Source organism: Vipera ursinii (assembly GCF_947247035.1).
Source record: "Vipera ursinii genome assembly, chromosome: 15".
Taxonomy (NCBI): domain Eukaryota; kingdom Metazoa; phylum Chordata; class Lepidosauria; order Squamata; family Viperidae; genus Vipera; species Vipera ursinii.
This window is the reverse complement of record NC_139528.1, coordinates 2,976,827-2,988,879: the sequence shown is the minus strand read 5'-3', so window position 1 is coordinate 2,988,879 and position 12,053 is coordinate 2,976,827. Positions and strand designations below refer to the sequence as shown.

General features: G+C 50.0%; 1 protein-coding gene across 1 annotated transcript; it reads left to right on the top strand.

The window, feature by feature from the left end:
- The first annotated feature begins 1,137 nt into the window (after nucleotides 1-1,137).
- Nucleotides 1,138-12,053, top strand: LOC310647435 (palmitoyltransferase ZDHHC3-like). Its single transcript, XM_083374730.1, has 9 exons — nucleotides 1,138-1,316; nucleotides 2,321-2,409; nucleotides 3,685-3,770; nucleotides 4,286-4,398; nucleotides 5,023-5,084; nucleotides 7,175-7,295; nucleotides 8,839-8,911; nucleotides 9,064-9,193; nucleotides 9,335-12,053. The coding sequence occupies exons 1-9, from the start codon at nucleotides 1,156-1,158 to the stop codon at nucleotides 9,424-9,426; spliced, it is 927 nt and encodes a 308-aa protein (XP_083230856.1). The 5' UTR covers nucleotides 1,138-1,155; the 3' UTR covers nucleotides 9,427-12,053.

The following is a 12,053-nucleotide window of genomic DNA, read 5'->3' as shown; positions in this document are numbered from 1 at the left end:
ACGGGAACGAGAATAGAATAGAAATAGAAATAGAATAGAACAGAATAGAATCTAGAATAGAAAATAGAATAGAATAGATGGTTATGGGGAATAGAATAGAATAGAATAGAATAGAATAGAATAGAATAGAATAGAATAGAATAGAATAGAATAGAATAGAATAGAATAGAATAGAAAATATGGAATGGAATGGAATAGAATAGAATAAGAAATAGGAACAGGAACAGGAACAAGAACAAGAACAGAATAGAATAGAATAGAATAGAGTAAGAAATAAGACTAGACTAGACTAGACTAGAATAATAGAATAGAATAGAATAGAAGTAGTAGTAAATAGAATCTAGAATCTAGAATAGAAAACAGAATAGAATAGAAAATAGAGTAGAACGGAATAGAGTAGAACAGAAAAAGGAATAGAATAGAGCAGAGCAGAATTAAATTCGAACTGAAATAGAAATAATGGAAAGAGAAACAGGAATGAGACTAGAATAGAAGTAGAAGTAATAGAGGTACAAGAGAACAGAACAGATGATAGAGGGAAGGAAGGAATGGCTAGCCAGGGGTAGGCAACCTCGGCTCTTTTATGACTCGTGGACTTCAACTCCCAGAATTCCTGAGTCAGCGTAGCTGACTCAGGAATTCTGGGAGTTGAAGTCCACGAGTCATAAAAGAGCCGAGGTTGCCTACCCCTGGCCTAGGAACAGCCCATCCCATCCAATGGAAAAGGGGGGGGAAACATCTGCACCCCCTCAAGATGTTGCCCTTCTCCTGCCGCCCAGGACTGTCATTTATTTAGTGTGTGGCAGCCCAGGGCTGTTGACCGAGCCTTAGATATAAGAAAGGGTGTGTGTGTTGTGTGTGTGTGTGTGTGTGTGTTTGCTGCCTGAGCCTCTGATTATGCCTTCACAACAGCCCTGCCAGGCAGGCTGGTCTGGGAGGAGAGAGAGGAAGGGCGGGGCGGGGAAGCCGGCAAAGTAAGCAGGCGGGCCCCGTCGCCATGGCGACGGGAAGAGCCGGGCGGGTGCGCGCGCCTCCTTCCTCTCTTTTTTTTTTTTCTTCTCCTTCACTCCCCTCTCCCTCTCCGCCCGCCTCCCGCGCGCCGATTGGCCGAGCGGCGGGGCGAGGGCGGGACCGGAAGCGGCGGCCGGGGTTGCCATGGCGGCGGCGAGCGGGGCCCGGTGCCGGTGCGGCGGGAAGGGGCGGGCCCGGCTGGACCCCTGCGGGGGGCTCTGCCTGCTGCTCACCTACCTGAGCGTGGGCTACGCCGATTACGTCATCCTGGAGCACGTCCTACTCCAGCCGGGCTTCCGGGACAGGTAGGCCCGCCTCCCCCCCCCGCGGCCCTCTGCACATGCTCAGGAACGCCGTGCTTGGCGGTTGGGACGGGGTGGGAAGGGAAGGGGTTTTGCGGGGGGGGGGAAGAAGGAAGGAAAGGAGCCCTCTGCACATGCTCAGGAGCTCGGCGGCTCAGGAGGGAGGTATAAGCCTCACGCTCTCTGCACGTGATCAGAAACTCAGTGGCCTAGAAGGAAGATGCTCTCTGCGCATGCTCAGGGCCTCGGTGTTCTGGGAGGAGGAAGGAGCCCTCTGCGCATGCTCAGGAGCTCGGCGGCTGGGGTGGGCGACTTTCGCTCGTGGACTTCAACTCCCAGAATCCTTGAGTCAGCACGGCTGGCTCAGGAATTCTGGGAGTTGAAGTCCACGAGTCATAAAAGAGCCAAGGTTTGCCCATTCCTGGCTCAGGAGGAAGGGATAAACCTCATGCTCTCTGCACATGTTCAGAAGCCCGGTGAGCTAGAAGGAAGACGCTCTCTGCACCTGTTCAGGGGTTCAGCGTCCTGTCAGGAGGGAGGAGCTTTCTGTACATGCTCAGGGGTTCGTTTAACAAATGTCTCACTTAGCAATAAAAATTTGGGGCTCAGTTGTGGTCGTAAGTCAAGGACTGCCTGTAGTTGCAATTTTTTAAAAATAAAAATATGAGGACTGCAGTGCTTTTTCATCTACATACCTCCTGGCCTCCCATATCCTTAATTCTTACCAATAAATCCCCAGTTGTTTTTTTTTCTCTCTTAACTCGCCCAAACCCCTTGGGGGGAAAAAAACAAACCACCATTTATTTCTGCAAGGAAGCTCAAATCAGCCCGGTTGGTAAAAGTTATCCTAGTGTCCGATCTGCATTTGGGTAATAAGAGATTGGAGGATTATTTTAATATTTAACATCTGTTCAAAGAAGATATTGAGGGGGGGGGCTGCTAAAGACCTTGCAATAGGTGCACAATCTTATAATATTAATTTTTATAACTGTTCTATTTATTTCCAGCTTTTGGTGTCCTTTCCATGCTGTAGCTTTTAACCTTGTCGTTCTGATGCTCCTGATCTGTCACACGAGGGCCGTTTTTGCTGACCCAGGTGACTCTTTCCTCCATTATATGTCTTTTTTTTTTTTTGCAATAAGTACCATTTTGCACCACGCGTGCCTGGCTGAGGAATTCTGGGAGTTGAAGTCCACAAGTCCTAAAAGGGTCGCCTTTGAAGACCCTTGCACTAAGTAAATAAAACCTGCATTGCAATATTTATTTATTTTTCTTTTGGCTCCCCTTTCGCTGCTCTCCCAGGGATCCAGTTGAATCTGGTGTCCCTTCTGGGGAAACATCACTTATTGTCGTTTATTGTCGTTCGGCCAACTTGACTTCAGTTTGCGCATCTCTTTATAAAATGTTTATTTTTAAATAAATAAATAAATAAAATCCGCCAAGGTTGATTTATGGAAATCTCAGCCTCTTCGCCCTTCGTCCGATTCCAAATCAAAATATTTATCGAGTCGGAATTCCTCAGCTGCGTCACTTGCCAGAAGAACATCTTGGTTGAGTAATCCTCCACCGTCAGAAGTTCTGTTCTGTTCCTGTTTTGGGACAGAGGCTTTTGCAAGCAACGAACGGAAATAGGGGGGGAGGTTATGAGTCCATCTCTTCCCCCCCCCTCCTTTCTCCACGGAGAGCTGGCTTGATCTTCGTTTATTTGCTTCAAAGATGTAATAACGGCCTCGCTGGATGGGATCTGAGATCGAAACTAGAAACGCTGGCCAAACAGATGCTCCCGAACAGAATAAGAACAGGCCTGTGACGTAAAAGCCACCTCTTTTTCCATTTTTTTTTTTTTGTCCTCCCAAAGATGTCCTTGGATTTAGAAAAGATCAGTGCCGGCTCTTCCAGGAAGCATTAGGAAAATAAAGGAGGGAGTGGTACAGGCTGTCTAATTGATAAGAGACCCCCTCCCATGATAGATTGGCAGATCTGGCCCCAAGCCAGACAGGTAGATTATTCATCTGGAAGACATTATTTTTATTGGAGAAGTTTTGTTTTTTCAAAGGGGGGAAAATAATGGATTTGGAATGTAAAGGGGTTCTGTGTGATGAAGAAAGGAGGGTGAGAGTCGGAGAGAAAGAAGCATGCAAGAAAAGAACAAAATCTGAGTTATTTATTTCGGGGCCACTAGACTCCCTTAAGTTCTCTCCATCTGTTTGTTTATCATTAATTTCATTTCTGTCTTATCCTGCTCACAACTGGGTCTTTGGTCAAGCGTTAGCAGGGTGGATTCAAGCTCCCATTTGCTGCCACCAGTGCGGCTAAAAGGACAGGGATTATGGGTAAGGTAGTCTGATCTTGGAACTTTTTTTTTTCCCAGGTGTGGTCCCGCTGCCCGACACCGCCCTGGATTTCTCGGATCTCAGGAGTAGCAACAGCAACAATGCCGCACATCAGAATGGCCGTGTGAGTTGTGCAGGAGGTCTGTGGATAGCCATGAATCTCCGGCCAATGAGGGGGGGAGGGAGAGAAATGGCTATTATTTCCTTCATTTTCCTTCATGGATATGATTGTGTATCCGCCTAAACCAGGATTTCCCAACCTTGACACATTTTTGATAGGTGGGCATCAAGTCCCAGGATTCCCCAGCCAGCTGGCTTTCGTGCCTAAGGCGGGACTGGAACTTGCCGTCTTCTGGTGATTGGCCCAGAGTCATCCAGTGGGCTTTCATGGCTAAGGCGGGACTAGAACTCGCCGTCTCGTGGTGATTGGCCCAAAGTCAAGCCAGCTGGCTTTCATGGCTGAGGCAGGCCTACTGGATGGGGAATTCTGGGAGTTGAAGTCCACAGGTCTTAAAAAGCTGCAGGCTCCTGAACTCGCATGTTAACTTGGAGGAGCGTTCCATATGCAGGTGTTCCTTCCTTCCTTCCAGCATTCTATTTTGATTTTATTTTGATGATTGATTGATGATTGATTTTTAGAATAATGAGGACTGGACCGTGTGCAACCGTTGCGAGACCTACCGGCCACCCCGGGCCCATCACTGCCGCATTTGCCACCGCTGCGTGCGCCGGATGGACCATCACTGCCCTTGGTGAGCTTCAAGGCTGAGTGGCTGGGGCAGAGACAAGGCCCCCATCGGCCCTGAGCTGCTCAGCCTGATGGGTTCTGTGGCACGGCTGGGTTTGGGGATGAGGCCCCGGGTTTCCCACTTGTTTCCTGACTGCCAGGCCTGCCTTCTGCTCGAGATCATTTTCCCTTTTTGCGGATAGTCCTCAACTTACATTCATTTAGTAACCACTCAAAGTCACAGCAGCAGTGAAGAAAGCGACTTACGACTGTTTTTCCACGCTTACTCCCACTGCAGCATCCCCGTGGTTAAGGGACAAAATTCAGGCGCTTGACTCAGGTTTGCGACGCTCGCCGCATCCCCGGGGTCACGCGGTCCCCTTTTGCGACCTTCTGACAAACGAGAGTCGGCAGGGAAGCTAGATTCCCGCAAGGACCGTGTGACCCACTTAGCGACTGCAGTGATGCCCTGATCCCCTGGGGGGGCACAAAAAGTCGCAAAAGGGGGCATAAACCTCACTGAACAGATGTCTCCCTTAGCAGCATCAATCCAGGGCTCGGCGGTGGCCGTACATGCGAGGACTGCTTGTCGTTGGTTTGTGAGGTCGCCCCGGGTTTCTTTTAAAAGGATATTTCCTTCTTTCCACAGGATCAACAACTGCGTGGGAGAACTTAACCAGAAATACTTCATCCAGTTCCTCTTCTACACAGGTACCGTTTCCTCACCTGCAGTGGTGAAGTAAAGGAAGGGAGAGAGAGAAAGAAAGAAAGAAAGAAAGAAAGAAAGAAAGAAAGAAAGAAAGAAAGAAAGAAAGAAAGAAAGAAAGAAAGAAAGAAAGAAAGAGAAAGAAAGAAAGAAAGAAAGAGAAAGAAAGAAAGAAAGAAAGAAAGAAAAAGAAAGAAAGAAAGAAAGAAAGAAAGAAAGAAAGAAAGAAAGAGGAAGGAAGGAAGGAAGGAAGGAAAGAGAAAAAAAGAAAGGGGAGGGGAGGGGAGGAGGAAGGAAGGAATTGGTACACAGAAAAGGAGAGAAAAATGAAGGAAGGAAACAATTGACAGAAAGGGGGATGGAAGGATGGAAGGAAGGAATTGATACATGGATGGAGAAAAAAAATGAAAATGTTGACAGAAGGGAGGGTGGAAGAAAGGAAGGAAGGAAGAAAGAATAACAGAAAAACAAGAGGGGTTACGGGAGGGAGGGAGTATCAGGTCACTGAGACAGGATTCTCCAAGAAAACCTTTTACAGGTGGTCCTCAACTTACAACAATTCATTTAGCGACCGTTCCAACAGCACTGGAAAAAAGGGACTTATGACCATCCCAGGGTCACGACTGCCGCAGTGTCCTGGAGTCACATGATCCGCTTTTATGACCGCTGCAGTTATTAAGTGGGTCAGGCGGTCACTAAGCAAAACCTGCTTCCCCCAGTGACTTTGCTCGGCGGACGCCGGCTGGGAAGGTCGCAAGCGGCGTTTCATGTGAGCCCGGGACGTTGCGACCGTCGTAAGTACGTAACTCTGGTTGCCCAGCCCTCGAATTTTGATCGCGTAACCTCCAGGACTGGTTCTAAGCTGTTTTTTGAGCACCGTTGTGACTTCCGGCCATCGCTAAGCGAGTTGCCGTAAGTCGAGGACTCCGTGTCGTGTAATAGGTGAGCCAACCCGCCCCCCCCCTCCCCTTCCAGGTGGCAGAATGTAGTGGACCTTTCAAGACCTCACAGTTCGACCTTGCAGTCCTAAATGGGGGAGTTTTGCTTTTTGAAATCGGAGGTGCACTTGCGGATGTCCTCCACTAGAGGCTGCTCTAACCCCACTTGTCTTGCCTTACATCTCCATCCCCTCCGAAACCTACAATCGGTTTACACTCCGTAGTACAGGTACTCTTCGACTTAACGACCAGTCACAGCGGCACTGCAAAAAAAAGGGGGACTTAGGGCCATTTTTTGCACTCACGACCGTTGCAGTATCAGGAAGGAAGGAAGGAAGGAAGGAAGGAAGGAAGGAAGGAAGGAAGGAAGGAAGGAAGGAAGGAAGGAAGGAAGGAAGGAAGGAAGGAAGGAAGGAAAAAAAGAATAGCAGAAAGACAAGAGTTGGAAGGGACCTTGGAGGTCTTCTAGTCCAGCCCCCTGCTCAAGCAGGAAACACTATCCCATTTCAGACAAATGGCTGTCCAGTCTCTTCTTGTAAACCTCCAGTGGGGAAGGAAGGAAGGAAGGAAGGAAGGAAGGAAGGAAGGAAGGAAGGAAGGCAGAATAATAGAATAACAGAATTGGAAGGGGCCTTGGAGGTCTTCTAGTCCAGCCCCCTGCTCAAGCAGGAAACACTATCCCATTTCAGACAAATGACCTTCCAATCTCTTCTTGGAAACCTCCAGTGATGGAGGGAGGGAGGGAGGAAGGAAGGAAGGAAGGAGAAAAAAAGAATAGAATAACGGAAGGGACCTTGGAGGTCTTCTACTCCAGCCCCCTGCTCAAGCAGGAGTCCCTTTACTGTCCCAGATCAATCTCTTCTTAAAAATCTCCAGCGAAGGAGGCGAACCGTTCCGCTGATTCCACCAATTTTCTCCGATGAGGGCTAGAAAACCTCCTGAAACATTAAACCGAGCCCCACAAGACTGCAGGGGGAACCCTTCCCCCCTCCCTCCCTCCCTCCCTCCCCCCCCCCCACCCATCCACAGCAGTGGGAACGGAGGAGAGAAGGAGCCTGTAGGATTAATGACGGATACAGGGAAAGACTTGGCTCGGACACTTCCTTCCCCCTCTTCAATTTTCCTGGCGTCGGCTGACCTAATTCTCCCGGCCTCAGGCTTGGCGAGCCTCTATGCCATGGGGCTGGTCTTGACCGCCTGGGTGTGGCCCCTGGACAGGACTTCGGCCACCAGACCCGAAGAGTATCAAGACGGCGTTCCAGGCAGCCCGATCCAAATGTAAGTCGTCCTGCTTTTTTTTCCCCTCTCCCAGCAGGCATATATATATATATATATATATATATATATATATATATATATATATATATATATATATATATATATATATATATATATATATATATATATATATATATATATATATATATTCTTCCCCCCCCACTTTAGAAATGGGGAGCTGGGGGCCGTGCAGAAGCCTTGTGCTTTTTCCTCACTTGGCCTTTACAAAGGAAGAAATATAGTCAAAAGAAAACTGCCATGTCACCGAATCCTTGCCAAGAACAACTGGAACGCCAGAGTTTTGGCCGGGATTCGGAAGAGGCAGAACAGCCAAGCTGGCCTTGAGGGAACAGCCGGTCTCTCTCAGCTGTTGGAAGCAGAGGAAAAGTGAGGAGTTTGCCTTTTCAATTCCTCTCCTCCTCCGGAGGTTGCTTCTGCTTTAGACAGAAGGGACCTTGGAGGTCTTCTAGTCCAGCCCCCTGCTCAGGCAGGAAACCTGATCCCCTTCCGGACAAGTAAGGTGGTCCAGCCTCTTTTGTTGGAAAACTCCAGTGATGGAGCACCCACAACTTCTGGTGGCAAGTCGTTCCGCTGGTTAATGGGAGAGAATCCCCCAGCCAGCACTTTTTAAAGACAGGTGGAGTTCAGTTCCCAGAATCCCCCAGCCAGCACTTTTTAAGACAGGTGGACTTCAATTAATTCCCAGAATCTCCCAGCCAGCACTTTTTAAGACAGGTGGACTTCAATTAATTCCCAGAATCCCCCAGCCAGCACTTTTTAAGACAGGTGGACTTCAATTAATTCCCAGAATCCCCCAGCCAGCACTTTTTAAAGACAGGTGGACTTCAATTAATTCCCAGAATCTCCCAGCCAGTGTACTTTAAGATGGATGGAGTTCGACTCCCAGAATCCCCCAGCCAACAGATTTTAAGGGGTGGACTTCATCTCCCAGAATCCCCCAGCCAGCCCGCTTTAAGATGGGTGGATTTCAACCCCCAAGATTCCCCAACCTACGTGCTTTAAGAGGGATGGACTTCCATCTCCCAGAATCCCCCAGGCAGCACTCGTGTAAGATGGGTGGATTTCAACTCCCAGGATTCCCCAGCCAGCCTGCTTTAAGAGGGGTGGACTTCATCTCCCAGAATCCCCCAACCAACATGCTTTAAGAGCGGTGGACGTCATCTCCCAGAATCCCCCAGCCAACATGGGAAATGCAAGGCAGACTGTGCAACTCTGGGAACGGCTTGCCTCTGTTTTGTGTGCCCCACTTCTCCAGTGGCCCTTGCTTGGGTCCCCTTCAGCTACGGGAGGGTCTTTCCCTTCCCCCTCCCCCCCCAGGGATTTCCAATTTGGGCCTGCAGGACCTGCGAAGTAAATGATGGAAGACCCCCACCCCACAGGGTCTGCTTCAGGCCCCCCCCTCTCCTAAAACCCCCCATCTCTTCCGCCTCCGAATACGTCCGATGGATTCCCCAGCTCCGTAACTCTCCAACCAATCACTGATTCTCTGCTTTTTCCCTCCCTCCCTCCCCCCCACCGCCAGCGCTCACCGGATCATCCTACTGGTGGAGTCGATCCTCTTCGGCCTCTTCGTCACGGTGGTATTTTACGACCAGGTGAGGTTGTAAAGCAGGGCAGGGGGGAGCGGAGAGCCCTTTGGAGGCCGCTCCCCCACACACACCCCTCGGCCATCCGGCTGGGGAACCTGGTCTCAGAGACACAACACCCCCCCCCGCAAAGCTTCCCACCCCTCCCGTCTGCCTCCCAGGTGGTCTCCATCATCACCGATGAGACCCCCGTCGAGCAGCTACGCAACCGGCTCCAGAAAGAGGGTCCGCGGGCAGGGAGCCAGACACGCAAACCCAAGATCGCCCTCCTGCGCGAGGTCTTCGGCCGAGGTGGGTCTGCAAGCCTTCCTCCTCCTCCTCCTCCTCCCCTCCTTCCTCTCCCTCCTTCACGCTTGGGTGTGGAGGGAGGTGCAAAATCTTGGGTCCCCCACCCTCACCCTCACCCTCTCCTCCGCTCTTTTGCCCACCCAGGTTTTGTCATCGGCTGGTTTTTCCCCTGCAACCTCACCTTGCCCTCGGCCAGCGGCCCGTCTTACAGCTACTTGCCCAACTACGACGTCTGACCGCCCTCTGGCCCGTCCCTCTCCGCTCGCTTCTCTTTCTCTCTTCGGGGGGGGGTAAGCGTTGGCTTCAGCCCCCTGCCCCCTTGAGCCGAAGAAGGCAACGCAGAGCAGGCGAGGTGACCCTAGGTGGAACGGCTCGGCTTTACGATCGTGCTCGATCCCAACATCTCTTCTCGCTCAGCGAGACGTTTGTTAAGCGCATTTCGCCCCGTTTTACGACCCGGTTGTTCAAGCGAATCGACAAAGTCGTGAACTTAGTCACAAGGTGGGGAAATGAATCCGGCTTCCCCGGGGACTTTCCTGGTCAGAGGGGATGCGTGTGACCATCCCGGGGACGCCGCGACCGTCGTAAATACGAGCCCGCTGCCGAGCCTCCAACTTTGGATCACGTGACCCCCGGGGAGGCCACAACGGTCGTTAAGTGTGAAAAAAACGGCCCTCAGTCACTTTATTCGGTGCCGTCGCAACTTTGAGTTGTCACTAAATGAGCTGTTGTAAGTCGAGGACTCGCCTGCACCCAAAACAAGCCAGGAGATTCATTTTGCTCCCTTTATCCAGAATTTTACCTCCTACCGCCTGCAAACTCATCCCCTGTATGCCTGTAAATAGACTTATTTATTAACTTTATTTATTGAGACTGCCTCCTTGGCGGTTCAAAGAAAAAAGGCAAGCGGGTGAATTGTCCATCAGCGGACTTGTTTGAAGCCAGGTTTAGTCCCAGGACTAAACCTCAACATCGTTCCTCAAATTCTTCCTTCCCTGACCTGGATTCCTGGGATTGATAGAACCTGGGTTTCATTATGGCTAGATCAGTGTTTGTCAGCCCTGGCCACTTTAAGAGGGCTGGACTTCAGCTTCCAGAATCCCCCAGCCAGCATTGCTTTAAGATCGGTGGACTTCAACTCCCAGAATCCCCCAGCCAGCATGCTTTGAAATGGGTGGACTTCAACTCCCAGAATCCCCCAGCCAGCATGCTTTGAGATGGGTGGACTTCAACTCCCAGAATCCCCCAGCCAGCATGCTTTGAGATGGACGGACTTCAACTCCCAGAATCCCCCAGCCAGCATGCTTTGAGATGAGTGGACGTCAACTCCCACGATTCCCTAGCTGGTTTGATTGAAGATAAATGGACTTTTAATTCCCAAACTGCCCCAGAGAGCCTTCTTTAAGAGAGAGGGGATGGACTTCAACTCCCAGAATCCCCCAGCCTGCAACACTGAATCGCGATGCTTGCAGACGCAAAAAGGAGCTGGGGTGAAAAACGTCCTTCTCTATCCTGTTGCATCTCAGAAAGACGGAGCTCAGCCTCGTTTCCCTGCCTTTTTTTAAAATGCCCATATGGGATTTCTCTGGAGTAGCAAGGCTGAGCTTTGAGCAAATACATACGCGTCGGAATAAAAGATCATCACAATAAATTATCCAGACCCCTCCAATTCCACTCAAATTTCTCGAACCCCCCCTCCCCCCCAGTTGCATCCAGAAGGACCCTCTGTGTGCAAAGGTTGTGAAACGGACAATTTTCGAAAAGGGAACCCCACCACTACCACCACCAACCCGCAAAAGGCGCGGGCTTTGGTTGTGCAAACTACACACGCTTTACTCCTCCGAGTGAACATCTGACATCAAGATATGTCCGGAGTAAGAATCCCTCTTTGCAGATTATTTATTTATTTATTTTATTTTATTTTATTTTATTTATTATTTTTTTAAAAGGCAGGGAGAGCTCAGATGGAAAAGATTTTGGAGAAGGGGGAATTGGTTGTGGGGTTTTTTGTGTGTGTGTGTGTGGTTTTTTTTAAAGTCGGCTTATCCAGTTTGTAAGTTGCAAAAGCCCATGTACGTTTGCAGCCTGTTGTGCAAACTTTGCCCTCTTTCGTTCACTTCCTGCCTTTTTTTGCAAGAGCCCAGAAAACGAAGGAATTCAGCGTCTCCAACGCAACAACAAAAAGGAGGCCGAATTCAGCATGCAGCTAGTCCTCAATTTAACGACCGAGGCCCAAAATGTGTGGCTTCTCCTAAGTGAGACACAAGTTAAGTGAATTGGGCTTGTCATGTGACCCTCGCCCCCCCCCCCCGGGATGCTTAAACCCGTCGGTTGCCGAGCGGCCAAATCTTGATCCGGTGACCCCGGGGGAACGCTGCCGCGCTCGTCGGGGTGAAAAACTTCCAAATGGTCACTCAACGAAACATTTGCCTCGCCCGTCCCTTCTCGTCCGCCCCGTCCTCCTATCCAAATTGTACCCTTGGACAAATTGGGGGCACCCCGAAAAATCATTTGGTGTGGTTCATTTGGGAACGCAGAAGCGTTTTTTCCCTCCGAAAGGAAACCGGACTTCCATCTTTTGTTTGTTTTTTTTCCGTTGAAAATGTTTCGCTTCTCATCCAGGAAGCTTCTTCGGTTCGTTCCTTAGAGAAGAAATGAAATATTTTCAAGGGGAAACCCCCCCCCAAAAAAAAGTCCAGTTGCCTTTTGGGGGTGGGGGGGTGGGGAAACACTTGGGACAAGCATGACCTGGATGATAGAGAATCTCCAGTGCCACGTAATTTAATTTGGGAACGTTTTACTCCAGGTGTGTGTGCTTCTCAGGGCTTGGTCCGCAACAGGTGGAGGTGAAAAATACACCCCT

Coding starts and splice junctions, on each gene's coding strand:
- LOC310647435 (XM_083374730.1), top strand. CDS start 1,156: ATGGCGGCGGCGAGCGGGGCCCGGTGCCGGTGCGGCGGGAAGGGGCGG. Junction 7,296..8,838: donor CCAGGCAGCCCGATCCAAAT/GTAAGTCGTCCT, acceptor CCCCACCGCCAG/CGCTCACCGGATCATCCTAC. Junction 8,912..9,063: donor CGGTGGTATTTTACGACCAG/GTGAGGTTGTAA, acceptor TCTGCCTCCCAG/GTGGTCTCCATCATCACCGA.